General features: G+C 42.5%; 1 protein-coding gene across 1 annotated transcript in view; it reads left to right on the forward strand.

Annotated features, from left to right (window-relative positions):
* Positions 1-27586, forward strand: part of SLC12A5 (solute carrier family 12 member 5) — a 148880-nt gene that overhangs the window by 91075 nt on the left and 30219 nt on the right. The window contains exons 9-12 of the mRNA XM_082272063.1: positions 3269-3433; positions 18777-18875; positions 23890-23947; positions 25164-25338. Coding sequence (XP_082128189.1) covers positions 3269-3433; positions 18777-18875; positions 23890-23947; positions 25164-25338 — 497 coding nt within the window. The remainder of the gene's footprint in view (positions 1-3268; positions 3434-18776; positions 18876-23889; positions 23948-25163; positions 25339-27586) is intronic.

Consider the following 27586-nt stretch of genomic DNA (forward strand, 5'->3'; position numbering starts at 1 on the left):
TTGCTTGTGCTGTGCTATGCTATTCAACAGTATATCAATCTCCAATCTTCAGCTTGCACTGTTTGTTCACCACTTCGTGCAAAAGACTGCATGCAATATGTGCACCCTCCATCGGATAGACTCTCACCTTAGGTTTATGACCTTACAGTTAAGTAGGGTCACAACACACTTGTGTCCCACCCCTGGGGACTTGGATAGATCTTTCCTGTTCCTAGGATTATTCAACTGTAACTGGCTAATTTCACACCATGTAGTTAGTCCTGATTATGCCTCCATTTAGCTGTATATGTGTAAAGAGAAAACCACTGCTTATAGTGCTTTTATGGCTTTAATCCATACATTTATTCACAAATGCTAGGTAATACACTCACGTTGCTCAAGTACTTGTAGCCCACCAAACTGTATTCACATGTGTAAACAATCCAACATTATAATAACCCTCTGGGAAAGTATTTACCGTGGTGCTTCGAAATGCTTGCATCGTGACATCATCCAACCCCTACCGGGGAAAAGTGGTGGTTAAAGGCTTTAAAACCGATTTATAAAGATGACAAAGGTAATCTTCCATGGCTATGATTAAGTAGTGATCGACCGATATCGGTTTTTCGTTGCCGATACCGATATTTTGGTCAATGCATTTCGGTATCGGCCGATATTGGCGGATATTTTTGTACATTTAAAAAAATCTTTTTTTTTTTTACTTTACAGGTACACTTGTGGAGGGATCTGGGGGTCTAAAAGACCCCAAACCCCTCCTCTGCAATTAAAAACATTCAATACGCCAAATATGGATTTTTTGAATGCTGTCATTTTTTTTAATCTGGCGCAAGACAGTACCCGGAAGTGATGTCACTCATGACATCACTTCCGGGTTTTTGCATGGAGACCCGATCAGAGCTGAACGCGGCTTTGATCCGGTCTTCTCTTCGGTGGCCATGCAGGCTGGTTGCCCTAGTCTCCCGTTGAAACGGGAGACACGTACGAGCCGCGGAAGGCGACGGGAGGGGGCGTCCCCTCCCGCTCCTTGTAATGACAGCCGAGCGGCTTCTCAGCCGCATCGGTTGTCATTACAAGACAGCCGACCATCAGCTATGGACGCCGGTACCAGGGTGATGCCTCTAGCTGCAGGCATCACTCCGGTGCAAGCACTTTTTCCGAAATATCGTCAATATCGGTCACCTTGGTGGCCGATTCCGAAATATCGAGGAAAGTGCATATCGGCCCCCGATATATCGGCTTTGCCGATAATTGGTCAATCTCTATGATTAAGGCCTCAAGGGTTAACAAAAATAATAATAAGTGTAGGGTATGTTTCTCTTGAAATCGAAGAGAAAACATTAAGGAGCACTCCTCATGTGCTCCTGACATAGGAATGAATGGACTATCTCGGTACCCAAGGCTAACAATGAAATATAAAAATAATAAACTTTTATTATTCCATAGGTAAAAACAAAGACACGTGTCCATAGAAATAAAGTATAGTAATTAAAAAACTTGAAAAAACATTCTTAATGTTCCAAGCTGTTGTTTGCTAATGGTATTTAGTTACTCTTAAGACTAGATGCCCAGAGCACCCCCCCTTTCATCGAATGGCAAGAGCCCCCCCCCCCCCCTACCATCAGTAGTCAAGAGTCCTCCACCTTCCCTTATATCACAGTGCACCCTCCCCCCTTTACCTTGTGCTGCTTCCAGGAAAAAGTGGGGGGCAGATCTGAGAAACAGGGAGTGCAGGGTCTGGAGGAGGACCAGAGGGGGGCTGGACTCAGCTGCCGGAGTCTGCTAAATCCTGAGACCAAGGGAGGTGGAGAGGGGATTGCTGTGGCTGCCCAGAGGGGCTCAGGGTCTGGTGAAAGAGTGCTGTCCCCCTTTGCTGCTGCTGACTGCTGAGACAAGGTGGAGGGCGGAAATGAGGGGGGTGCTGCAGCTGCAGGAGAGGTGCGAGGGCCACATGAATTGGCCTGGCGGGCCGGATTCGGCCCCCGGCATTGTGTTTGACACATGTGCTCTACATGTTTCGCGGTAAGGAGCGCTTCTAGAGGAGGAATTACACAATTCATCTATAACAATACAGTAAAAGAAACAATGTAATGATAGATTAAAAAAATGGTATATGAGGGAGGGAAAAGGGAAGAATTTGTTTGCTTACCCAAAAGAGCAGACAAACAGGAGCAGTGAGGATAAGGGTTGCCCGAGCGCGCTCCCCCACGGCGGGCACTGGGGCAGTAAAGCAGACACACGTGGTCAAATACTGAAAGTAAATATAAAGTATAAGGCCCCTTTCACACAGGCAGACCGTTCAGATCCGCCTGTCCGTATTTTTGGCGGATCTGAACTGATGCCCCATGCATCTCTATGGGGCATCGGATGTCAGCGGAGACATGTCCGCTGACATCCGATCCGATCCGTCAAATCTGGACGGATGGAAACTGGTCCTTTCTCATCCGATTCCCCCATAGAGAACAGCGGGTCCTGACAGCTCTGTCTCCGCACACAGCGCGGAGACACAGCTGCCATCTGCCTGTTCAGCGGGGGATCGGGGGATCGATCCCCAGCTGAGATAAACGGAGTCCGCCGACGGACCGTAATGTGTGAAAGGGGCCTAATAATCTCAATAATGTGTTTTCTTTGGAAGAACTCTTTAGGTAATAATTGCCAATGTACCATTAAGGAATAGATAAAAAGGCAAAGGGGGTGGGGGGGAAGAAAGAGGGGTGAAAAGAAAAAAAAGGGAGTAAGAAGAAGGGTAAGAAGGGCACAGGGCAAGGGAAGGGGGGGGGGGCAAGGGAGAGAAAAACATATGGGGGAAACAAATGGGAAAAAAGAGGGAAGGAGAGGTGGGGGAGCAAAACGGAGGGGGGGGATACGAGGAGGGGGAAAGAAGTAAAAAAAAATTAGGACAATGGTGATGGAAATGAAAGAAGAAAAATAAAAGAAGGCAAAAGAAAGAGAGGGGGAGGGGGAGGAAGGGAGGGGGGGATTAACTATGGAATTCATAAAAGTTTATTATTTTTAATATTTCATTGTTAGCCTTGGGTACCAAGATAGTCTATTCATTCCTGTGTCAGGGGCAGATGACGGGTGCTCCTTAACATTTTTTCTTTGAATATAAAACTAGATATTGTTTATATGAATGATAGAATCCCTAAAGATACGATTGTGTAAAAAACAAACACACAAGTATACATACATTCTTTTTTATATTATTTTAAGCTTCATATGGAAGGGTCCAACATATGCTATCTTTCAACTTTCTCCTTTTACTCCGTAGAAAATGTGTGGTCAAATTATTTGCCCAAAGACCTAATTGTGGAGAAAAGTGGATTGCATTCTGTTCCCTCCGGAGAACCTGTTAACCTGGACCAGCCATATGTATTTACTGACATGACGACTTACTTCACCCTTCTTGTGGGAATCTATTTTCCATCTGTCACCGGTAAGTGTTTCAGTTTTTAAGCAGAGGTCATCAAAGCGTAGATGTCGAATTCCAGCGTCAGCATGTGTCGTTAACCTAGGAACGGAGTCATATATGAAAAGCTTACGAGCAGGCACAGCTTTTGACTAGTCCTTTATTAAAAATACATTGATATAGAAATGTGTAGCGCTCATAGATAATTAACATGTGAAAATTCATAACATTGTGAAAAATACATATACAAAAAAATAAATAATAACAATAAAAAAAAGAGTGAATATGGGCAAAAAGCCCTTTTTGAATAAAGTGAAAAATCTTCAGACGTGTATTCCAGAAGTGAATAACTGAAAATTTGCTGTGACACCATCCACCACCAATATATATATATGGAGGTTACCAGAGTGAGTGGACTCAGTTTGTCGTATGCCTAGTGAGTCAACTCATGCTTTGGTGTATATACACCCAATAGGCCAGGGAGGACAACGAGTGGCCTTTCACACCAGTCGCCTTTGTATTTTCTTTGGAAAAATTGCATAAACCATCATTAATCCAAATGAATGCAGACAATGTAGACCTCAAGATGAATACTCTTCCATAACGGATGAATCATCAAAGAAAGGAAACAAAAGGCTCCACATAGTGTAAAACTATAAGCAAAGGGTATTTATTAAAAGTTTAGAACACTTACAGTGAGGTAGATAAAAACTGCTTAAATCCGGATCTGTAAATAGCATCAACAAGTGGTAGCATGGACAGAAGTCAACCCGACGCGTTTCGTCTGCTTAGACATCATCTGGGGTATTAAAAATACATTGTCAATCACGCCGCCCACCAGACCCAAAAAATAGAAAAAAAATAAAAAACGGTTTGCCTCAGAGGCTACCCGCCATTTGCCCGATCTTAAGCTCTGACAGTTCTTTTTTTAATCGAGGGGGGGCACCTGGTTATGTTTGTTACCCAGTGGCACCGCCCCCTTCTGACGTCACCTGTAGAAAGCAAGCATAAAAATATGAATGCCTTGAAAAAAGTATTTTAGTTACTGTACTTTACCCTTACTGACTCCTCTAGTCAAAAGTTAAAACTTACTCTGGTTTCCATGAAATGCTGGCTAGGAATTGACAACCTGTAGGTCTCATCCTAAAAATAAAGTTGTTTTTTTATAATTTGTGGGCTCCCTTTATTTAACAGATTGGTACATCCTAGGGCAGCATCTGTTTTCTGAGCCTACTCTGTCTTTGGTTCCACTGCTTGCCTAGCAGTTATTGGGTTAAATTTTTATCCAGTCAGGCATTTGTACTATATATTTTTTGCACATGGTAACATACTGTATATGGGCAGGATAAGTTATAAAGTTCATCTACAGTGTGATGTCATCCTATCCATCCATTGCACCTGTGCCATTAAAATCCTTTTTTTAGTTTTGGATATGGAAGGTCTGGAGCCTCTGTCTGTTTTTTTTTTTGCTTTCAGTGTCACCTTTGGGGAGATTTATTCCCACTATTGGTCCTGGTGAACATGTATCCAGTGCACAAGTGACGGGAAAACCAAAAATTTTGAGTTGTCTTAAGCTGGCCATACATTGTACAATTTTCGTTTTCAATTTCCTTTAGATTTACCTTCAACTATGTAGTGCAAGAGCCTGCCTGATTATATACAAATTGAAAGTGTTTAGGATTGACCTCATATTATATGGTTTTTCTAAATCTAAAATTGCACAGGTAAATTGTATAATGTATGGCCAGCCTTAGGGACAGAAGGTGAGGGGAAACCTTTCAATGGGGACACCAATTTTCTAAGGGTGAATTCACACCATTGCTTTTTTTCTTGAAGTTGTTCTAGAAGCTGAAGGTTTTCTTACCTTCGTGCATTCTATGCTTCCCTCCCAGTCCCCCTTTAATGCATACCTAAGCCTGATCTCGATCCAGTGCTATGCACGAGAGCAGCTGCTCTCCCTGCTCTCTCACTTCTCATTGGCTCAGACACAGCAGCGGGAGCCATTGGCTGTCAATTAAAGCCAGCAAGAAGGAAACAGACATACAGAGCCGGCTCAGGAGCAAGCACGAGTGCCCCCATAGCAAGTGGCTTGCAATAGGGGCACTTAGCAGGGGGGAGAAGCCCAGAGTGCTGACAGGGGACCTGAGAAGAGGAGGATCGGGGCTGCTCTGAGGAAATCATTGCACAGAGCAGGTAAGTATGACATGTTTGTTATTTAAAAAAAATAATAATAATTTTTCCTTTAGTATCACTTTAATGTGTTTCCCAATGAAATCAACAAGATTGTATGAAAACATTGTCAACACATGCTTTACCACCTGCTTCCCAGGCCTATTCTGACACTTCTCTCCTACAAGTAAAAGTCATCATTTTTTTTGCTAGAAAATTACTTAGAACCCCAAAATATTATATATGTTTTAAGCAGAAGTCCTAGATAACAAAATAGTGAGTGTTGCAATTTTTTATGTCACACAGTAAGTTCACAACGTTTTTTCCTGATATAAGCATGGCAGCATACACGTATGGGTACAGGCTCTCCCCCCTGCCCAATGCAGCGATCTCTCTGTTGGTGGCTGATGCCATTGTCAAATTTCCACTAACTGAATCCGGGTTCACCAATGGTGATCACGTAAGATAGGTCAGCAGTAGGCTGGGGAGCACATCATAACGGGCTCCTATCCCATGGTCGATGGAAAAAGGGATGGAGAGAAGTCTCCAATATATTTGAGCTGAAAGTAGCCTTTTAGGCCTTAAAAGCATTCCGGAATCAAATCAGGGGACAAACACTCCTAGCGGGAGTTATGAATTGGGCTCAACGGAATTTGGCGGACCTCACGGCCATGAATATTCCAGCCTCTCAGAACTACTTAGTGCAGTGATGGTGAACCTTGGCACCCCATATGTTTTGGAACTACATTTCCCAATGATGCTCATGCACTCTGCAGTGTAGTTGAGCATCATGGGATATGTAGTTTCCCTTCCTGCAGTCTCTTGCTCCGGAACCCCCAATTCTACTTCCAAATGTGCTGGACCTTCTTCAACAAGGTCAAGTAATCCATTCGGATCCAGCCAAGCTCCAGTTAGCGGCTTGGAGATTGAGGCGAAGATTAAGAAAAGCAGGTTGTACAGCCTCAGCCATCGAGACTTTGCTATAGGCAAAAGCCGCTACTACTTCTTCAAAGGTTTGGGAGAAATTTGCCACCACCAGATTCACAAGTCTTAGACTTTTTCCAGGCAGGTCTGGATATGGAAGGAGAACACAGGCGCCACTCTAAGTGCAGAATCTTGACATTTATTAAAAGAACCAAAAAACGGTACTCACAAAGGGAGCAGTATACAAAGCATCATTGTGTATGTAGATAATCGCTCCGGTGTTTTGATCAGGATGGCTTGAGCGGTCGCGGTATGCAGGCTGTAATCGGTGGTAATCCGTACTTCCTGGTCGCGGGGACACTCTGTTGCCGATTCGTCGTCACTTCGGGGAGGCGTAATGCGTGATGGCGCCGGCGACGCGTTCTAGGAGCATGCGCTCCTTCCTCAGGATCGGCATGAGGAAGGAGCGCATGCTCCGAGAATGCGTCGCCAGCGGCATCACGCCTCCCGGAAGTGACGACGGATCAGCAACAGAGTGTCCCGGCGACCAGGAAGTATGGATTACCACCGATTACAGCCTGCATACCGCGACCACTCAAGCCATCCTGATCAAAGCACCGGAGCGATTATCTACATACACAATGATGCTTTGTATACTGCTCCCTTTGTGAGTACCGTTTTTTGGTTCTTTTAATAAATGTCAAGATTCTGCACTTAGAGTGGCGCCTGTGTTCTCCTTCCATATCCAGACCTGCCGGGAAAAAGTCTAAGACTTGTGAATCTGGTGGTGGCAAATTTCTCCCAAACCTTTGAAGAAGTAGTAGCGCTCAAGCCATCCTGATCAAAACACCGGAGCGATTATCTACATACACAATGATGCTTTGCATACTGCTCCCTTTGTGAGTACCGTTTTTTTGGTTCTTATAATAAATCTCAAGATTCTGCACTTAGAGTGGTGCCTGTGTTCTCCTTTCAGTTGGCTCCAAGCATCTTCTACTTGCCACAAGAGCTGCCTACGGAGTGTGTTTCTGGGATTTCATATATCTATGGACCTTTTATATGGACTTCCAGATTATGAACTATCCTGTTGAGGATTTGTTGCTTGAATTTTCTTCCGTTTTTGGTTTGACCCCCTGCCCAATTAGTGAAACTTGTGAGGTCTCTAGTACTGCTCTTTCCCCGTCGTGCGCCAGTTTTTGTTTTAACCTAGGTCTGGATATGGGCCTGCATGTAAACACGCTCAGAGTTAAAGTCTCAATCACCCTTTTTGGTTTACCAGTCATCTTTATCATAAAATATAACATTAAAATCAATGTTTCTCATGGCCATTACATCGGGAAGAAGGATTTTAGATATCCAAGCTCTAGGCTATAAACCTCCTTATCGTTGTCACTTCCTGGACTAAATGGTGTTAAGGACTCTCCCTCTGCATCGCCCAAAAGTGAATAGGCCATTCAATTGAAAGCAGGATATCATCCTTCCGACAATGCAAAATTAATGCAAAATGAGTTAACTACTCTGGCACAATAGTTGGATGTCGGCTTTACTCTTAAACTATATCTGCTGAAGACGGTCTCTTTTAGGAAGACTGAGAATTTGTTTGTCATCCCAGGGGGTGTGAGAAAAGGGCTGGCAGCATCTAGCAGAACACTGGCTTTGTAGTTGGTCAAAACCATTAGGAGAGCTTACTTAGCAAAAGGTCTGGAACCTCCGATAGGAGTGAGACCCCACGTGACGAGAAGTCTGACAGCTTTGTGGGCAGAATTTAGGGGAGTATTCCCAGAGGTAATATGCAGAGCTGTGACATGGTCTAAGTACAGCACATTTTTGGCTCATTATAAAGTAGATTCAGCGACCTTGACTACGGTGGAGTTCGGTCGTTCTGTATTAGCCAGAGCTAATGATTAATAAAATACTTCAGCGTTACCGTCCCTTGTGGTTTGTGGTGTGCTACATCCCATACATATCTGCTGTCATGCTTGTGTCAGGAAAACTGGAAATTGTATACTTACCTGGCGGCAGAGGCGTAACTAGAACCTTCAGGGCCCTGATGCAAGAAACCATGAAGGGCCCCCCAGACCCCTGGCCGGGGCCCTTACCTTCAAGCCCAGGGCTCTTCCCACTAATCCTGGGCTCTTTACACTCGTTGCATGGCCTTTTATTATGGTCCCGCAGCAGGATTCTTTCACAGGTTCTGCAGTGGGCCCCCTTCCTGCAATCTTGTGGGCCCCCTTCCTGCAATCTTGGGGCCTCCCCACAGTGGTGCAATGCCAGCGTCCGGTCGCAAGTGCGACCTTTGCGATCCTGGAAGTTCACCCACTGGTTTGCTACCGGGCCCCCTGGAGCATGGGGCCCGGTAGCGATTGCAACCCCTGCAACCCCTGTAGTTACGCCCCTGCCTGGCGGTAATTTTCTTTTCCTGATACATAAGCATGACAGCATACAGGTCCCTCCCTTGGGGCTTCACATTGAGTATAGTTATGATAATGCCGCCTTGAGGGAAGTGATTCATTTTTATAATATAGCTGGCACTGTGATTGGGCAGGGGGCAAAGCCTGTACCCATATGTATATGCTGTCATGCTTATGAATCAGGAAAAGAAAATTAGTGTCAGGTAAGTATACAATTTTCCGTTTTTAAAGCGGAGTTCCGCCCCCCACGACAAAATTAACAGTTAGCATCTACAAATACTGTAGCTGCTGATCTTTAATATTAGAACACTTACCTGTCCAGGGATCCCATGATGTCGGCACCCCAGCAGATTTTCAGTTTGGCTGCTGCCACCATTTGTGGTGAGAGAAACCGGTAGTAAAGCCTTTCAGCTTCACAGCCGGTTCCCTACTGTGCATAGCGCGCTGTGCTTTCTAACTGGCTCGGCGGCGGAGGAAGGATGGACTTCGTTGTGGCGGAGTATCACAGAAGTGAAGATGGGTCCCTGTCAAAAGCAAGTACCTGTTCCCCCCTCAACCTTGAAAGTTGCCAAAAGTGGCACCGGGGGGGGGGGGGGGGAGGAAGCAGATAAGCAGATTGCAAATTTGTTGGGAAAAAATACGCTTTAATGAATGTTAGTGCACACGAACACAATATAATACCCATTTTTTTTTGTAAAATACAAAAGATGTTGTTATGCTGAGTAAATAGATACCCAGCATATCATGCTTTAAACTTGTGTACGCCTGTGGAACGGCGCCAAACTACGGTACCTAAAAATCTCTATGGGCGATGCTTTAAATGCCTTTGCATGCTACCAGTTTAGAGTTAAACAGGGGTCTGGGGCTAGAATTTTTTCTCTCGCTTTAATGTTTGCAATGATACCGCCCAAGTATGGTGTGATTCCCCGTTTACGTATGCGTGCCGGACTGACGCGTGTATTCGCCTTTGTGCACAAGCATTGGAGGATAGGGGCGCTTTGCAATTTTTTTTTTAAATAATTATTTATTTCATTTGTTTTTATTTTAAATTTTTACACCGTCTTTTTAAAATAGTTTTTTTTATCACTTTTATTGCTGTCACAAGGAATGTAAACATCCCTTGTGACAACAATCACAGGTCCTCTTTACTGAGACATCTGGGGTCTATCAAACCCCAGATGTCTCCTCTTCCCTTAACTGCATCAGATCAGACCCAGATCGGTCTGATCCGCTGTTTGTAAAAGCTAGTAAACAAAAGACCAGAAGTGGCAAAATACAGGTCGCGTCCAGTTCCTAATACCATAGAGGTGATCGGAGTTGATCTGGTTTCTGAAAACCTCTATGGTATGCTGGGGCAACCGCCCGCTTCAGTGCCGGGCTCCTCAAATTGCATGATACAGCCCGGAGAGGCACCGGAAGGCGGCGTGAGGGGGAAGACCGCTCCCGTGGCCTGTAAAAGCAATCCAGTGGCTAATAAGCCGCTAGGATTGCTTTTATATTAACCACTTGCCGACCTGTACATATACTGCGGTGCGGCGGCTCTTCCACACAAAATCAAGTACAGGTACATCATTTTGTGCTTCCGGGTCTGTGCCACGCACGCTTGCTGCCGACGAGCTGCTACCGCTGTGATTGGACACAGCGGGAGCCAATCAGTGGGTCCGGGTGGACCCGGAGTCCGCCGGGACCCGCCGATCATTCCCGAGAGAGGCAGATTGGTGGTCTGCCTTTGTAAACAGGTTTTTGGCAAAGGTCTATAAAAAACAAAAGGGGGTTGTAACCCTGACTACATGTCCATATACTAAAAATATTAAAATCATACATTTACATGCTAAATCTTACAAAGTTATAAGTTACAGCATGGGATCTATTTATAAAACATTTATTGCACACATATCAGAAGCATTCTTGTAAACTAAATTAAAATGTTGCCTTATTTTTTTTTTTTAATAGATTAATGCATGTATCATTAGCTCCATCTAGTGGCCAAAATGCAGGTAAGATTTTCTGCAGTGGAAGAACTATACTGCATTTTGGCCACTAGATGGAGTTGATGATAAAGGAATTCATCTCTTAGAAAATATATGGTAACGTTTAGTTCAGCTTGCATCAATGCTTCTGATGTTTGTGCAACAAATATTTTATAAAAAGACTTCTATGTAAAAGTGTTGCTATTAAAGTAGGAGGAAAGACAATATCATCTCATACATCGCCTCTCCACTGCTTTTTTTAAAGGTGTGTGCATCACTCCATGCAGTGCCAATTCCCCCTACTGTCCGGGCTTCCTGCAGTGCTGCTGGCTCCTCTCCTCTCCCCCCAGCTACTGCGGGGGATGTTTCAGGATGGAGAGCGGGAAAGGGGCTAGTAAATATGTCATTTACCAGTGCCTTCCTTTTCTAAATGAACGCAGTGAACACACTCGCTCTGTGTGTTTATTAATCACTGAAGCATAGTAAACTGTGTTTACTGTGCTTCACTTTGTGAGAGAACAGGAAGCCGCTCAGCACAGAGCACTTCCCATTCATTCACTGTCCAGTGCAGCTGAGGTTGCAGAGAAAGGCATGTGTGTTTAAACTTTGGGGTGCACACTCTATTGCAATAGGCTGCACACACCTATGGATCTTATATTTCCTGCATATAGTTATTAATAAATCTCAAGCTTTTTATTTAACTTTTTCTCTCTGTGCTTTCTGCTGCACTAAAATTGCTTAGTCTGATTTCACTGCACTCTGTGGGCTTCTCACAATGTGCATTATAAGCTGCTGCAAGTCATATACAGGCTGCCTTTTTTCCTGGCTAAAGAACATCTAGCATCACCTAGTTCTTTCCTCCCCAGTCTTATTGCCCCTGGCTCATAGGGGTTCAGCATCACATATGGGCATTACCTAGGGCAGTCTGCATGAAAATACATTCTGCTTAGGAACATCGATAAGGACAAATCAGAAACCTAACTGACACTTTTTTGGGGACCAGTGACACCAATACAGTGATCAGTGCTAAAAATATGCACTGTTACTGTACTAAGGGAAGGGATTAACATCAGGGGCGATCAAAGGGTAAAATGTGTCCCTAGGGGGCGCTTGCTAACTTTGGGCGGGTTGCTCTGACTGGGGCAAGACAGAGATCCGTGTTCCTGCTTAGCAGGAACACAAGATTTCCATCTTCTCCCCTGTCAAAATGGCGATCTACCTTGCTTACTTAGGGCAGACCATGGTTCTCCCTCTCCTGGTGAACGATCGCTGGTGGCCAGCAGACATTGGGTTTGCAAGACCCGCTGATTGGCATCCCCTGTGTCCAATCAGCATGCAATCACGCCTCTGGCGGTGCACACGCGCCCCCCCCCCCCCCCCCAGTGGCGCAATAGAGCCGACCTGCCGCAGTAAATAGGCAGTCGGCAAGTGGTTAATATCAAAAGTTAATTCTGCTTTTATATTATACATTGTCCTTACATCAATTTTAACATTCACAGCTGTGTGAAGTTTCATTGAATATAAATGTAGCTATGTAACACTTATGCAACTTTGCTATGTCACCTTTTGTTATGTGTTAGGTACTGTTATAGGTTACAATGGAGGTGCCAAAATGGCAGTTAATAGTTTTCCTACATGCCGTCATCTCTATGTTTCAAGATTCCTAGTACATTGCCCGCAACTGAATATCTCCCGTTCAGATAATCTGATACAACTATTATACAGCCATCTAGGATTGTTATTTTAAACATGACTACATCAATTTATGAAAACTGACTTATGATCCATACCCGGATACAACCATATTTGAAAAAATTATAACATTTGAGTGTTTATTGGAGTGTGTAAGATCCCAGAAAGATTCAGGGGTACTGAAGTCCACAAATACTCACCTATGCTCCATCAATGTAACTTCCGCAAGTTCCTTTACCGGCACCTACATCTTTTTTACTTTAGTGTAACAATATAGAATGTGACCCAGTGATGTGCCTCCATCCCTTCAATAATATCTCCATAAAACCAATTTATTTGTCATGGGACTATAAATGAGGCACAGGGACCAAAGAAAAACTTGTTTCCAACATTGTTGTTTGATAAATGAATAAATAATGCATACAAAAAGAGAATAAAATGGTAACAAGCTGATTTGTAATGAATCCATATTAATGCATTTCATACATAATTAAATATAGCGTTGACCACATGTAATCAAACTGGCAACACATAATTAAAACAAAAATTGCCTCCATAAACTCGACGCGTTTCGTGACTCTTTGTCCACTCTTCAGTAGTAGATTTATGTATAGTATCTGTAAGATAAAACATCAGGCATGTACAGTAGCATACGTAATGGTATCTCGTAATACATAGGGAAATTCCATCCTCAAAAGCTGCCAGAGAGGCTACAATACTTACAAATCAACTAAGAATGGATATGACAATATTTCCAAAGGGTGATTGCCAGGGGAGTCTCACCCGGGAGCTGCGGAAGTGTGACTCAGAAAGAATTTCAGGGGACAAACAGGAAGCAGATTCAATATGGGTGGGCAATCTATGATGGCACCCAAAGTAGTTGCTATAAAAAGGGGTTTAAAGCCCCGTACACACGCGTCGAAAATTGGCAGGGAATTTTCGTCCGACGACCGATCTGCCGATTTTCGGCTTGTTAGTATGATGCTTCCCGACAACCAACTCCGACTTTTGGGCCAAAAAAATCTGGTGTGCAGACTATAAAATTTTTGTTGGCCGTCAACATAACGGCCGATTTTCGTGCAGTCAGTGAAAAACAGGGACAGGGAAAAATCTGATGAGCAAGTCTGGGCATGCTCAGTGAAGAAAGAACACAAAGAAAGCAAACCAACACATGACATCACTTCTGAAGTAGAATTTTGTTGGGCAAGAAAATTCGTGTGCAGTCTAGGCACATTTCAACCAACAAAACACAACTCTGGACAAAAGACGGACGATCGGTCGGCCGATAATCGTTGCGTGTGTACGGGGCTTTAGTATGCATATAGTGATAAATGAAAAATGAAATCAAATGGGTAATAAGCAACAAAAAAAAATGTGCAATGCAGGCTGCAATATAACAGTGAATAGGGCAAACATATGGTAAGTGTGTAAAAGGTGCAAAAGAGGGGCCAAACGCCAATCCCTCCCAATTTTTGTTTTAATTATGTGTTGCCAGTTGTATTGTATATGGTCAACACTATATTAAATTATGTATGAAATGCATTAATATGGATTCATTACAAATCAGCTTGTTACCATTTTATTCTCTTTTTGTATGGATTATTTATTCATTTATCAAACAATGTTGGAAACAAGTTTTTCGTTGGTCCCAACATTTAAAGTCCCATGACAAATAAATTGGTTGTATGGAAATATCTTTTTTACTTTAATGTCTACTTGAAAATAAAGTTTGTTTTCAGCAAGCATTTATTTGAGATATTTTTGCAGTTTTGATAAAACATTAACATTTTGAAAAGCTTCTTCCTCCAATTTATTGTTTTGGATGTCGAGATTGCCAGTAGAGTGAGATCTCCTTGCTACTATGCTACTCGTCTCTCAATAACTATTCAAATAAGATATCAGCCACACAGGAAGGGCATTGTTTTCAGTGAAGACTTGCATTGTGGAAGGAAGCTGTAACACACAACCATTCTGTAGCATAGGAGTCTCAAGACTTTCCACACAAAGGTCCAGTTGACTGTTCTTCAAACTGTAGGAGGTCCAGATTGTGGCCAGTGGGAGTAAAAACTGTCTTGGCATCAGGGGAGTAAACAATGCCCCATCTTTAATGTCATTGGGAGGAATAGTGCCCTATACTTGGTGTCATTGGGAGGAAAAGTGCCCTATCTTAGGTGTCATTGGGAGGAATAGTCCCCTATACTTGGTGTCATTGGGAGGAATAGTGCCCTATACTTACTGTCATTGGGAGGAATTGTGCCCTATCCTTGGTGTCATTGGGAGGAATAATGCCCTAAACTTGGTGTTATTGGGAGGAATAGTGCCCTATCCTTGGTGTCATTGGGAGGAATAATGCCCTAAACTTGGTGTCATTGGGAGGAATAGTGCCCTATACTTGGTGTTATTGGGAGGAATAGTGCCCTATCCTTGGTGTCATTAGGAGAAATAGTGCCCTATCTTTGGTGTCATTGGGAGGAATGGTGCACTATACTTGGTGTCATTGGGAGGAATAGTGCCCTATACTTGCTGTCATTGGGAGGAATAGTGCCCTATACTTGGTGTCATTGGGAGGAATAGTGCCCTATACGTACTGTCATTGGGAGGAATTGTGCCCTATACTTGGTGTCATTGGGTGGAATAGTGCCCTATACTTGGTGTTATTGGGAGGAATAGTGCCCTATCCTTGGTGTCATTGGAAGGAATAGTGGCCTATTGTTAATGTCAGTGGGCTGAATAGTATCACATTGTTGGCATTGACAATAGAATTATACCCTGTTGTTGGTGTCAGCGGATTAAATGTCACGGCCACATTGAGTTTTATAGACAAGCGGCCATTGCAAATTTAACTCAACATGCATACAGCCCCCTCCGGCTGTATGTTATCTTAGCTTTATTTAGTTTGTGCCACAAGTCCTAGCTGAGAAGCCCCTTGAGGTCTCACATTTAATCATGAACTCATACTAATAGCATTCTGTTTTCCAGCTAAAGTGTAACAAATGCATAAAAATAAAAGAAAATGGTAATCATAAGGGATAAAAATGCAGGCTTTATGTACGTGAGATAAAAAAAATGCAGCTTGCTAAGGGTGCCTGGCATTTTTTTTTTATGTCTATGAATGCAGCTGCACGTTATTTAACATGGCCATGTGCATGCAAGCATTTTTGCGCAAATTTACGTGCAACATTCAGGGGCATCAAAGAGAGGAGCTAAGTATCATAGAAAAATCCTAGGGTATCACAGACAATTCCTATGGTACTTTACGCCCTCTAGTGGCCAAAATACAGTATTTTCCATTTAAAATCAACAAAAAACATCTAACCAGCACAGGAAATAGCCTAATAACATTCATTTTTTGCCCCATTTATACAGAATAAATGTACATTTAGCACCTGAAATTCATGGATGTATTCTTCAAATTTGCAAATGTTTCAGTGCAAACTGCCAAAAGTTCACTAAAATCTGTTGCTGTTTTATTAGCACTATCTGGATTATATCCTGAACCTAGAACATCAGGTTAGCAGTTAGTCAAAATGATGCACCAGTATTAAAGGCGGTCGTTTTCTTGTATTGTTTTAGAGTGCTTCTAAATTTATGAACAAGAATGTATTGTATTGGAGCTTACCAGTACTTGGTGTAATGGCTGCATTAGGATTTTTTCAGGCGTTTATTTTAACCTGGCTATCTTGCTCTCTGTTCTAGAGTGACAACACCATGCTGAATTTATGGAGGAGCAGTGTTGGCACCCTAGGAAGGACTACAGAATTACTCCACCTCTCCTCCATAACATGGAGGAGGTGTTTTGTAGTCCACAGAGAGAATTAGGGACAAAGCTGACATAAGAATGCTGCAGAGGTAGCATGCATAGGAAAGTAAGAGCTTGCAAGATTTCTGTCAGGATCAAAAGTTATCATTTTTGCATTTATCAAACAGATATAACAAAATGCTTTCAATGGTTTACTTAACACACCAAAAGAGAGCCCATAACAGACATTTGGCAAATAGCCTTGTTTTCTGCAGCTAAATACATGCAAACACACATTCATCTAGACCAGCCGTTCTCAAACTTTTTATTACAGAGGAACCCTTGAAATAACTTTCTGGTCTCAGGGAACCCCTGCTAAGAATTACTATATCTACAAATCATGATACATTAGTGTGATGGTCAGTGGGAAGAATACTCCTTACACTTGTTGGGAAGAATTACCCCCTACTGTGTACAGATAGCTAAAAAGATCAATGGTGTCAGTGGGAACTTATCTAAGAGGCAGAAATTGCCCATTGCTCAAGAAACACCTAGCAACCTCTGGAGGAAACCTAGGGTTCCATGGAAACCTGGTTGAAAAACCCTGATCTTGTGGAGCAGATAGGTTTATAGTCTCTCTCAAAAAAAAAAAAGAGGTGATCCTGTTGGACAAACGAATCCCTTATGAAAGACTCTGGAGGCCATGGATTGACGACTGCCTGCCTCCAGGCTTTGACGACTTCCTTGTACTTTTTAAAAAAGAGTCCTCGCGCTACCATGCCCTGCTTGCCCCCTGGGCCTCCTGTGGTGGACCGGGACTCTTTCCGGGCACCTGCTATACCCTCCCCTGCTTTGTCTCTTCCACTCCCCCTAGTTCCTTCCTTACCCCTCTCACCCCCCCCCCCTCTTCTCTCCGCTCGCCTCTTACACTCCTGTACCTGCTCTGTGTATCCAGTATGCCTGGGCCCCTTACCCAGGTTGTACTTGAGACCACATTTACACACCGCAACCTCGACCACTACTGAATTTTGTGGTTATCATTTATCCTGTAATATTGATATTACTATTAAACCACGTTATCTGATCTTATTATTACCTGCTTATAGGTTATAATGCAATTTCTATGTGTCTCTTTGAGAAATGTTCATACTCTCTCTACACCAAATGCCGATGTTCCTTTGTGCTACTTTTCCCTTTTCTTCAATAAAATTGTTTAAAAGAGAAACCCTGATGTAGACATATGAAAAAAGGATCTGGATTAGTATAAGTATAAAGTTTGTTTGCACATTTCAGATCAATTTCCCCTGCATAAATGCAGGAGGCCCTTGTGCATGAGATCAAAAACGAAGGGATTTCCAGTCCAGTCCAGTTGTGCATGAGGCCTTAGGGTTTACATACATTTTCCAGGCGAGAAGTCAGCTGCGGGTTTGAAGATGTACCATTTTGGACACCAGCTGTTCTAGTCATTTGATGAGCTTGGGTGTGTTTGGACTAGGATCCAAACTTACATGTACGAGCCTACCAGGAATCTGCCACCTGTACAGGTCAACCATCTGGGGCCTGTGCATTCCCCCCCCCCACCGACAGCCGCTCATATTCATGCCCCTTGCAATGTGCAGAAGCAAGGGAGGAGGTGAATGCATTGGCTGCAGATGATTGGCCTATACAGGTCACAGCCTCCTGGCAAAGATCTTAGTCTGAACACGCCCGAGCTCATCACTAACCCTGAGCCTTTAACATATTTACCCATGAATGTTTCAAAACTCTTTTACATAAACAATTTTATGACAATTATGTAATTTAGGTTAAAAGAGGATTACAGTGCAATGGATAAGTTGTTGTAACTGATTACCACCTCTTATGACATGGCTTCCTGGGTGTTTGACTTATCAAGGAGATACAATCTCCGTTCCCGTCTTCATTATACTCAGCAGCTTGCAGTTTACTTCGACCCCACCTGCCTTGCGTTTGATTAGGAGAGAAGTATCTGTAGGAGGATGTAATTTGAGCACGAGAATATTCCGCCTGACAATATTTTTTTAATCACTTTTCACAGTTTGAGTTAATTGAGCTTTAATGAGAACCCATGTTATCACTTCTGCCTGGTGATTTAATAAGCAAATTCTTTGAAAGCAAGCACCTCTAACTCTAGCTACAGGAATGGCATCCTTTATCAGTCGCTGCAAATGTTATTCACCCACAAAGAACGTCTCTTTCTACATGGCTGTGAGCTACTTAATCTAGCCGAAGGAAGGTATCGGGGCTTTATAACAAAGAGCAAAAACACCTTCCCACCTTCGGCTAAATTAAGGCACAACTGGGGTGCAAAATGAGTAAATGTGTGAAAAGCGGGGTGTGACTAAATCATGCCAAATGCATGTTATTTTATACACTGCCTCCTCTCTGAAAGTCACATTTTATGTCATTGTTGCATCTGCATTTCTTACTTTTTTTTTCCATTACAGGGATTATGGCTGGATCAAATAGGTCTGGAGATCTCCGTGATGCCCAAAAATCAATCCCTATAGGAACTATTATGGCAATTGCTACCACATCTTTTGTGTGTATCCTTTGATGATGGTGGTTATCAGTTGCAGATTATTATAAGGGCAGCGGCCGGGGGCCCCATATTCCAAGGGGGGCTAGGGAGTATTGCACTTCGGTGCTTTCCATTCTAAACCAGTTTGAGCTTTACAAGTCTTTAGAGATCAGCAGGACTTGTGTCCATGCCTCTAAGTAAAGATTTTCTTTAAATCTATAAGGCTCCACGTATACATAGTTACATAGTTAGTGAGGTTGAAAAAAGACATAAGTCCATCCAGTTCAACCTATGATGTGTGTGTGTGTTTGCTTTTAACCGTACATTGTATACCCCTGTATGTTGTGGTCTTTAAGGTGTCCATCCAATAGTTTTTTGAAACTATCAATGCTCCCCGCTGATACGACTGCTTGTGGAAGAGAATTCCACATCCTTACCGCTCTTACAGTGAAGAACCCCTTACGCACTTTAAGGTTAAACCGCCTTTCCTCAAGTTTTAGTGAGTGGCCACGTGTCTTATTGTATCTCCTTTCTCTGAATAGTTTGTTCCTTATGCTAGGGTCGCCAGTACAGTATTTGTACATTGATATCATATCCCCCCTCAATCGTCTCTTCTCCAGAGAGAATAGGTTCAGTGCTTGTAGTCTTTCCTCATAGCTGATGTCCTCCATTCCCCTAATTATTTTTGTTGCCCTTCTCTGGACTTTCTCCGGTTCCAGCACATCCTTCCTGAGGACCGGTGCCCAGAACTGGACAGCATACTCCAGATGTGGCCGGACCAGAGTCTTGTAGAGTGGAAGAATAATCTCTTTATTTCTGGAGTGAATCCCCTTTTTTATACATCCCAGTATTCTGTTGGCTTTGCTTGCGGCGGCTTGGCATTGCATGCCACTGCCAAGCCTGTTGTCTACCAGTACCCCCAGGTCCCTTTCCATCCTAGACTCACCCAGAGGTTCCCCCCCTAGTGAGTAGCTTGCTTTCTGGTTTCTGGCCCCCAAGTGCATTACTTTACATTTTTCTACATTAAATCTCATCTGCCATGTAGTTGCCCACCCCGTTATTTTGTTCAGGTCTGCTTGCAAGATTTCCACATCCTGCATAGAAGATATTGGCATGCCTAATTTAGTATCATCTGCAAATACTGAGATTGTACTAGATATCCCCTCCTCTAGATCATTTATGAATAAATTAAACAGGATTGGTCCCAGGACAGAACTATACTATACGTATACTACAGCTCGTAAACTTGAGTTTAGGAGCATTTGCCGTTTTTTTGCCAAAGCTCCTAAACTCAACTCTATAAAAGCCTATGTGTCAATGCACACATAGGTTTTTACAAGAGTTTAGAAGCTGCTGCGGTTAAGGGAGCTTCAATCTCCCTTAACCTACCTCTCCTGAATGCAGGAGAATCACATTCAGGATCCGAACGTTTTGACCCCCGGCCGCAAAATCGCGATAAAATTGTGGCTTGGTTTTGCGACGTTTTACATTTTCCCGCAGCTGCTGATCAACCTACTCTGTGTGTACATGGGTCCTAAGGCTCCATGTACACTACAGCTCCTAAACTTGAGTTTATGTGCTTTTAGAGTTTTGTTTGCCAAAGTTCCTAAACTCAACTCCATAAAAGCCTATGTGTCAATGTAAACATAGGTTTTACCAAAGATCAGGAGCTGCTGCGGTTAGAGGAGCTTCAACCTCCCTCAAACTGGAAAAAGCAACCTGCTGCAAAATTGTAGTGCGATTTTGCCGCAATTTTGCCACGTTTTCCTGGCGGCCAGCAATCAAAATAGGCTGTGTGTACATGAAGCCTAATAAGTAAACAAAGGAAGGAGAATTTGTGAGTCAAAGAGGACAAAAGTTTTCAAAAGGTTGAAATTTTTTTAGTCTCTATCTGTATATGTGTAGTACAAAATTATATATCTAAAATCGGGCACACAAGTTTATTTGCCAAAAAAAGTCATCAATAGGTGGTTTCTACTGAAAACCCATACCCATCAAGTAAAAAAAAGTTTGTCCAAGAAGTAAGTTGTTTGTTTACTGCCACCTGTGTGAAGAACGAGCCCTAAGTGCATCATTGTCCTTATAGAGCAGTTACGTTGAAGTGTTGCCACATACAGTATCTCACAAAAGTGAGTACACCCCTCACATTTTTTGTAAATATTTTATTATATCTTTTCATATGACAACACTGAAGAAATGACACTTTACTACAATGTAAAGTAGTGAGTGTACAGCTTGTATAACAGTGTAAATTTGCTGCCCCCTCAAAATAACTCAACACACAGCCATTAATGTCTAAACCGCTGGCAACAAAAGTGAGTACACCCCTAAGTGAAAATGTCCAAATTGGGCCCAAAGTGTCAATATTTTGTGTGGCAACAATTCTTTTCCAGCACTGCCTTAACCCGCTTGGGCATGGAGTTCACCAGAGCTTCACAGGTTGCTACTGGAGTCCTCTTCCATGCCTCCATGACGGCATCACGGAGCTGGTGGATGTTAGAGACCTTGGGCTCTTCCACCTTCCATTTAAGGATGCCCCACAGATGCTCAATAGGGTTTAGGTTTGGAGACATGCTTGGCCAGTCCATCACCTTTACCCTCAGCTTATTTAGCAAGACAGTGGTTGTCTTGGAGGTGTGTTTGGGGTTGTCATCTTGTTGGAATACTGCCCTATGGCCCAGTCTCCGAGGGACGGCGATCATATTTTGCTTCAGTATGACACAGTAAATATTGGCATTCATTGTTCCCTCAATGAACTGTAGCTCCCTAGTGCCGGCAGCACTCATGCAGCCCCAGATTATGACACTACAACCACCATACTTGACTGTGGGCAAGATACACTTGTCTTTGTACTCCCCATCTGGTTGCCGCCACACACGTTTGACACCATCTGAACCAAATAAGTTTATCTTGGTCTCATCAGACCACAGGACATGGTTCCAGTAATCCATGTCCTTGGTCTGCTTGTCTTCAGCAAACTGTTTGCAGGCTTTCTTGCGCTTCATCTTTAGTAGAGGCTACCTTCTGGGACGACAGCCATGCAGATCAATTTGATGCAGTGTGTGGCGTATGGTCTGAGCACTGACAGGCAGACCCCCCCCCCACCCCTTCAACCTCTGCAGCAATGCTGGCAGCACTCATACATCTATTTCCCAAAGATAACCTCTGGATATGACGCAGAGCATGTACACTAACCTCTTTGGTCAACCATGGTGAGGCCTGGTCTAAGTGGAACCTGTCTTGTTAAACCGCTGTATAATCTTGGCCACCATGCTGCAGCTCAGTTTCAGAGTCTTGGCAATCTTCTTATAGCCTAGACCATCTTTATGTAGAGCAACAATTCTTTTTTTCAGCTCCTTAGAGAGTTCTGCCATGAGGTGCCATGTTGAACTTCCAGTGACCAGTACGAGGGAGTGAGAGCCTTAACACCAAATTTAACACACCTGCTCCCTATTCACACCTGGGACCTTGTAACACTAACGAATCACATGACACCGGGGAGAGAAAATGGCTAATTGGGCCCAATTTGTACATTTTCACTTAGGGGTGTGCTCACTTTTGTTGCCAGTGGTTTAGACATTAATGGCTGTGTATTGAGTTATTTGAGGGGACAGCACATTTACACTATTATACAAGCTATACACTCACTACTTTACATTGTAGCAAAGTGTCATTTCTTCAGTGTTGTCACGTGAAAAGATATAATAATATATTTACAATAATGTGAGGGGTGTACTCACTTTTACGAGATACTGTACATAGGTAGTCATTGATGTCATGTAATCATGTAAAACACCATTGCCATGGCCAGAAAAAGATTTCACTTTGTCCCCTTTCACACTTGTGCGACTTGTTCTGCGATTTGGGACTGCAAAGTCGCATGACAAGTCGTACTCGACTCGTACATGACAAGTCATACTTGACTCGTACATGACAAGTCGTATGATTTCCAATGAGTACCGTTCATATCTGTACGACTTCAAGTAGTCCCTGCACTACTTTGGGACAGATTTTGGATTTTAATGCATTTTGAGGTCCAAACACATAGGTATTGCTTCAAGTCCAGTCAAAATTGCGGTAAATCGCGTGACTTTTAGGTCGCACACGTGTGAAAGGGGCCTTAGTAAGTGTCAGAATCCAGTTTGTATATAATCTGTGCATAATGTACATTCTTTTAAAGTCAGTAGCATATAGATATTTCTTCTCACACGGATGCCATAGTCTGACCACACACTCCCACCAAGTTGTTAAGTCCCTGTGGCTATATCCTGTCCATGAATTCAACGTAAAACAGCAACAGTTGATTGCAAATCAAATGTGCAAAAGTATATCTAATAGAATTTCCTTGATATCTTGATTGCAAATGCACAGAATAGGTAAGTATAACATGTTTTTTATTTTAATTAAATAAAATAACCTTTAGCAAAGCTTTAAGATTTAATTTGTAAAGATATCCCTAAGCATTTTTTTCCCTTGCCTACATTGTCACAAAATAGATTTTACAGACGGACCTCCTCAAATACAACACTGTATTCTTCTGACAAAACATATGAAAGTTGATGTGTAACATTCACAACCACATTTAAAATGATGGAAATGCACCTGAAATTGATGGGAAATACCATGAACCTTATGGAAAAAATATTTCACACATTGTATAACACCATGCACTTCAACAAAGTATGGGATCCTTGGTTCAACCATTCTGATGTACTTTTTCCACTTTTAGATAACTAGTTGTATCCATTTTAATGTTAATTTAATATCTGATCATACATGGCTCATTTAATACGTATCACTATACATATATAGTAATAACTTTTTACTATTACACTCACACTATAATTTTTATCTACTATGTTCTTTATACAACCCAGCTCAATATTTCCTTTATTCAATTGTAATTTAATTTTCTAACTTTTATTCTCATTTACAATGCATTTTCTTAATGTGTATTTACTTGTACCACCATTTTATACCAAATAAAAAAGTTGGAAAAAAAATGAAATGATGGAAATGTTTCCTTTACAACTGTGCAGATATTTCCTCTGTTATTCTGTTTGGCGCTTGTATTGAAGGGGTCGTTTTACAAGACAAGTGAGTATTCTAAAACTTTCTTTTTTTTTCATTTATAAAAAGAAAAAAAAAAACTTTTTTTTTGCATTTGTGTTCACTTCTCCTGAATTATGAGCAGATTTACCATTCTGATGTAGGCTGCTTGCACTGAAATTGGAAGATCAGATGCTGCAGGGGGTGTGGCTAACAGCATTGTCAATGCTAATTAGCTTGTCAATCAGCATCTGGCCACACTAAAGGCCCGTACACACGATAAGAAAATCTGTAGGGAAAATTCGTCCGACGACCGATCTGCCGATTTTCGGATTGTTAGTATGGTGCTTTCGACAGCCAACTCCGACTTTTCGGCTGACAAAATCCTGATGTGCAGGCTATAAAATTTTTTGTCGTCCATAATACAAAGTCCGATTTTCGTCTCATTAGTACATATTTCGAAGGAAAAAAATCTTAAGAGGAAGACTAGGCATGCTCAGAGACGAAAGAACACATACAAAGCAATCCAACACATGACATCACTTCTGAAGTAAAATTCTGTCGTACGGGAAAATTCATATGAAAATAACCTCTTCACTTTCCACATCAGACTAGCATGCCACAAAAAACAGACGACAGATCGTTCGATAATCTGATCGTGTGTACGGGGCTTTACTCCTGCTCAGTGCCTCTACTGCTAAACCCTCCCACAGTGAGCTGCAGTGCCAGGGTGGGGGGAGCGTTTAACACACATGTGAAGGTGGTATTGGCTCAGAAAGAGAAGGTAAAGGAAGTTTTTTGTTAATTGCAACCAGCAGCTGACCCACATAGTGCCCAAGGCTGTAATGCTTCACAATAAAAATCTGCGGCTTTGTGTAAAAGACAGGCTTGATCCGTTCTCTAGCTTGTTGACAATTTTTGGGCAATTTTTAAGGCATTTTATCAGGGCACCCCTGAGGAACAAAGAAGACACCCTAGGGTACCCTGGTTGAAACAGGCTGTTTTAGATATTTGCAAACACATCGTAGCTCTCTGTTTTTTTTTTTTTTTTTTACATTTTACACTCTGTTCCACTTTCTGCTTTTCTTGTTCGATGTGGTGTCTTTCTTGAACAGATATTACATTTTAAATGCTCCTTTATTTAGCACAGAAAAGTTTTCTAAAAAGATCTGCTCCTTGTCCTAGAGATAATTTGATGAGTGAAAAATCATGTACTTTAATGTGTATCTTCTCATGCCGAATTTATTTTGACTTTCTCTTGCAGGTTTGGAGAAGCTGTTAATGGAAATTTAGTGGTGGGAACACTGGCCTGGCCATCTCCTTGGGTTATTGTGATCGGGTCTTTCTTTTCTACATGTGGAGCTGGTTTACAGAGCTTAACAGGAGCACCAAGACTCTTGCAGGCCATATCTCGAGATGGCATTGTGCCTTTCCTCAGAGTAAGTCACAGGTGTCCAACATGAGTACAAAAAGTTGACTAGTATAAAAAAATACAATTTCAGATTGTTCAATGAGGTGAGATTGCAAAAGAAAAAAATATTTGAAGGCAGCAAGAAAAACATTTTTTAACCTCCCTGGCGGTATGATTCTTTTGGATTTTAGGTGCTGAAAGCGGTACCATTATTTTAGGTGCTGAAAGCATGTAATTCTTGTGAATGAGCAGCCCAAACCAACTGTATACATTTATTATACATATTATATATATATATATATGTATGTATACATATATTATTTATACATATATTATATATATATATATACGTATATATATATATATATATATATATATATATATATATATATATATATAATGTATACAGTTGGTTTGGGCTGCTCATTCACAAGAATTGCGTGTATATATATATATATATATATATATACGTGTGTATATATATATATATATATATATACATATATATATATATATATATATAATATGTGTGTGTATATATATATATATATATGTATATGTGTATATATATATACGTATATATATATATACTGTATATATATGTATATATATATATACATATATTTACATAAAAAGTACAGTAAAACTGCAGGAAAGGGCACTGGGGGGTAATGTAATGTGATTTTATTTTATTTTGAACGATATCAGTGTGTTTGGTGCATTTTACATTCGAATTTGCCGCCGGTTCCACCCCCCGGCGGACGTCACGTCGCCGGAGACGGAAGCCGGGGCTCGCAGACGATCGGGAGGAAGCTCCGCCGCCGCACACCGCTCGCAGTCTTCGCTGGATCCCGGAGAAAAGGTAAGTAAAACCTCCTCCAGCATCCAGCGATCTTCTTAGCGCTACCCCGAGTGTGACTCGGGGTTACCGCTTTTGGCACTAAAATCTTACCCCGAGTCACACTCGGGAATACCGCTAGGAAGGTTAAACAAGGTTTCGATTTTTGTTTTTCCTGTGCTGATCTTCCGATTTTGTTATTAACCCCTTTACAGCAACAGTACACATATAGATGGCCCCACTGGACTGGGCTTTTTCCATGGGATCGCATATATGCTTATCTGTCTTTATGCTGGGAATGTGCCAATGTCTCAGCAGGAGCCCGGGGTTCCTGTACTAACAATCGGTGCCTGGAACTCCCGATTCCAGGTTGCCTGATTGTTGACTTATCACTCTGGTTGGCTATCACAGTGAAGCCCTCCCCTGTGTTTCTCTATGTGAATGAAGAGGAGAGATACATTGTATCTCTCTCTCTCCTTGCAGAGAGAAAAAAAACAACTGTGTGTAAAAAAATAATAATTATAATAAATAAATAGAAAATAGCTAGGGCTTTTAGGAGCTACAAGTGGCATAGGCGTTTTTAAGCTGCAAAAAAAACCCAGGACCAGTGCGTTCTGGAGCTGCAGCGTCAAGCTGTAAAAACGTCTGACGCTGCTAAAGGCTGAATAATGTTGCTTATACAGTGTTAAGCCACTTTAAACGTTTTTTTTTTTTTTATGTGAAAATCAATGGTTTCCTATGGGAGCCTATTGATTTGAAAGGAAGGCACATCGCAAGTTGGATCAGGGTGATCCGACTTGCGCTCTGAGAATCCTAAGGGGGAACTCCACGCTAAAATGGGGAAAAAACGGCAGGCGGGTCCCCCCCCCAGGCCCTTAGGGTCTGGTATGGATTTTGAGGGGAGCCCCATGCCGAAAAAAATGGCGTGGGGTTCCCCCCAAAATCCATACTATACCCTTATCCGAGCATGCAGCCCGGCAGGCCAGGAAAGGGGATAAGTGAGCGGCTTTGCACCCCCCACCCCAAAGCACCTTGTCCCCATGTTGATGAGGACAAGAGCCTCTTCCCGACAACCCTGGGCGGTGGTTGTTTGGGTCTGCGGGCAGGGGGCTTATCGGAATCTGGAAGCCCCTTTAACAAGGGGGCCCCCCACATCCCGGACCCCTTCCCTATGTGAATGGGGTACATTGTACCCCTACCCATTCATCCCATAAAAGGCAGTGTATGTAAATAACGACAGGAGACGTTTTGAAAAGTTTATTAAAAATCTTCATCTGGTCTTCTCCGCTCTGCTCTTCTGGTCTTATCCCCTTCGCTCTTCTCCTCTCCACTATTCTTCTTTCTCCGGTCCTCCTCCGATGATTATGCCAGCTACGGGTCTGCGCACCATGTTCTATAGCCATTAGGGGCGTAGCATCCCAGTGACGTCATCAGAAGA

The sequence above is a fragment of the Pelophylax lessonae genome (genome assembly GCF_965119305.1).
Source record: "Pelophylax lessonae genome assembly, chromosome: 11".
Classification (NCBI taxonomy): Eukaryota; Metazoa; Chordata; class Amphibia; order Anura; family Ranidae; genus Pelophylax; species Pelophylax lessonae.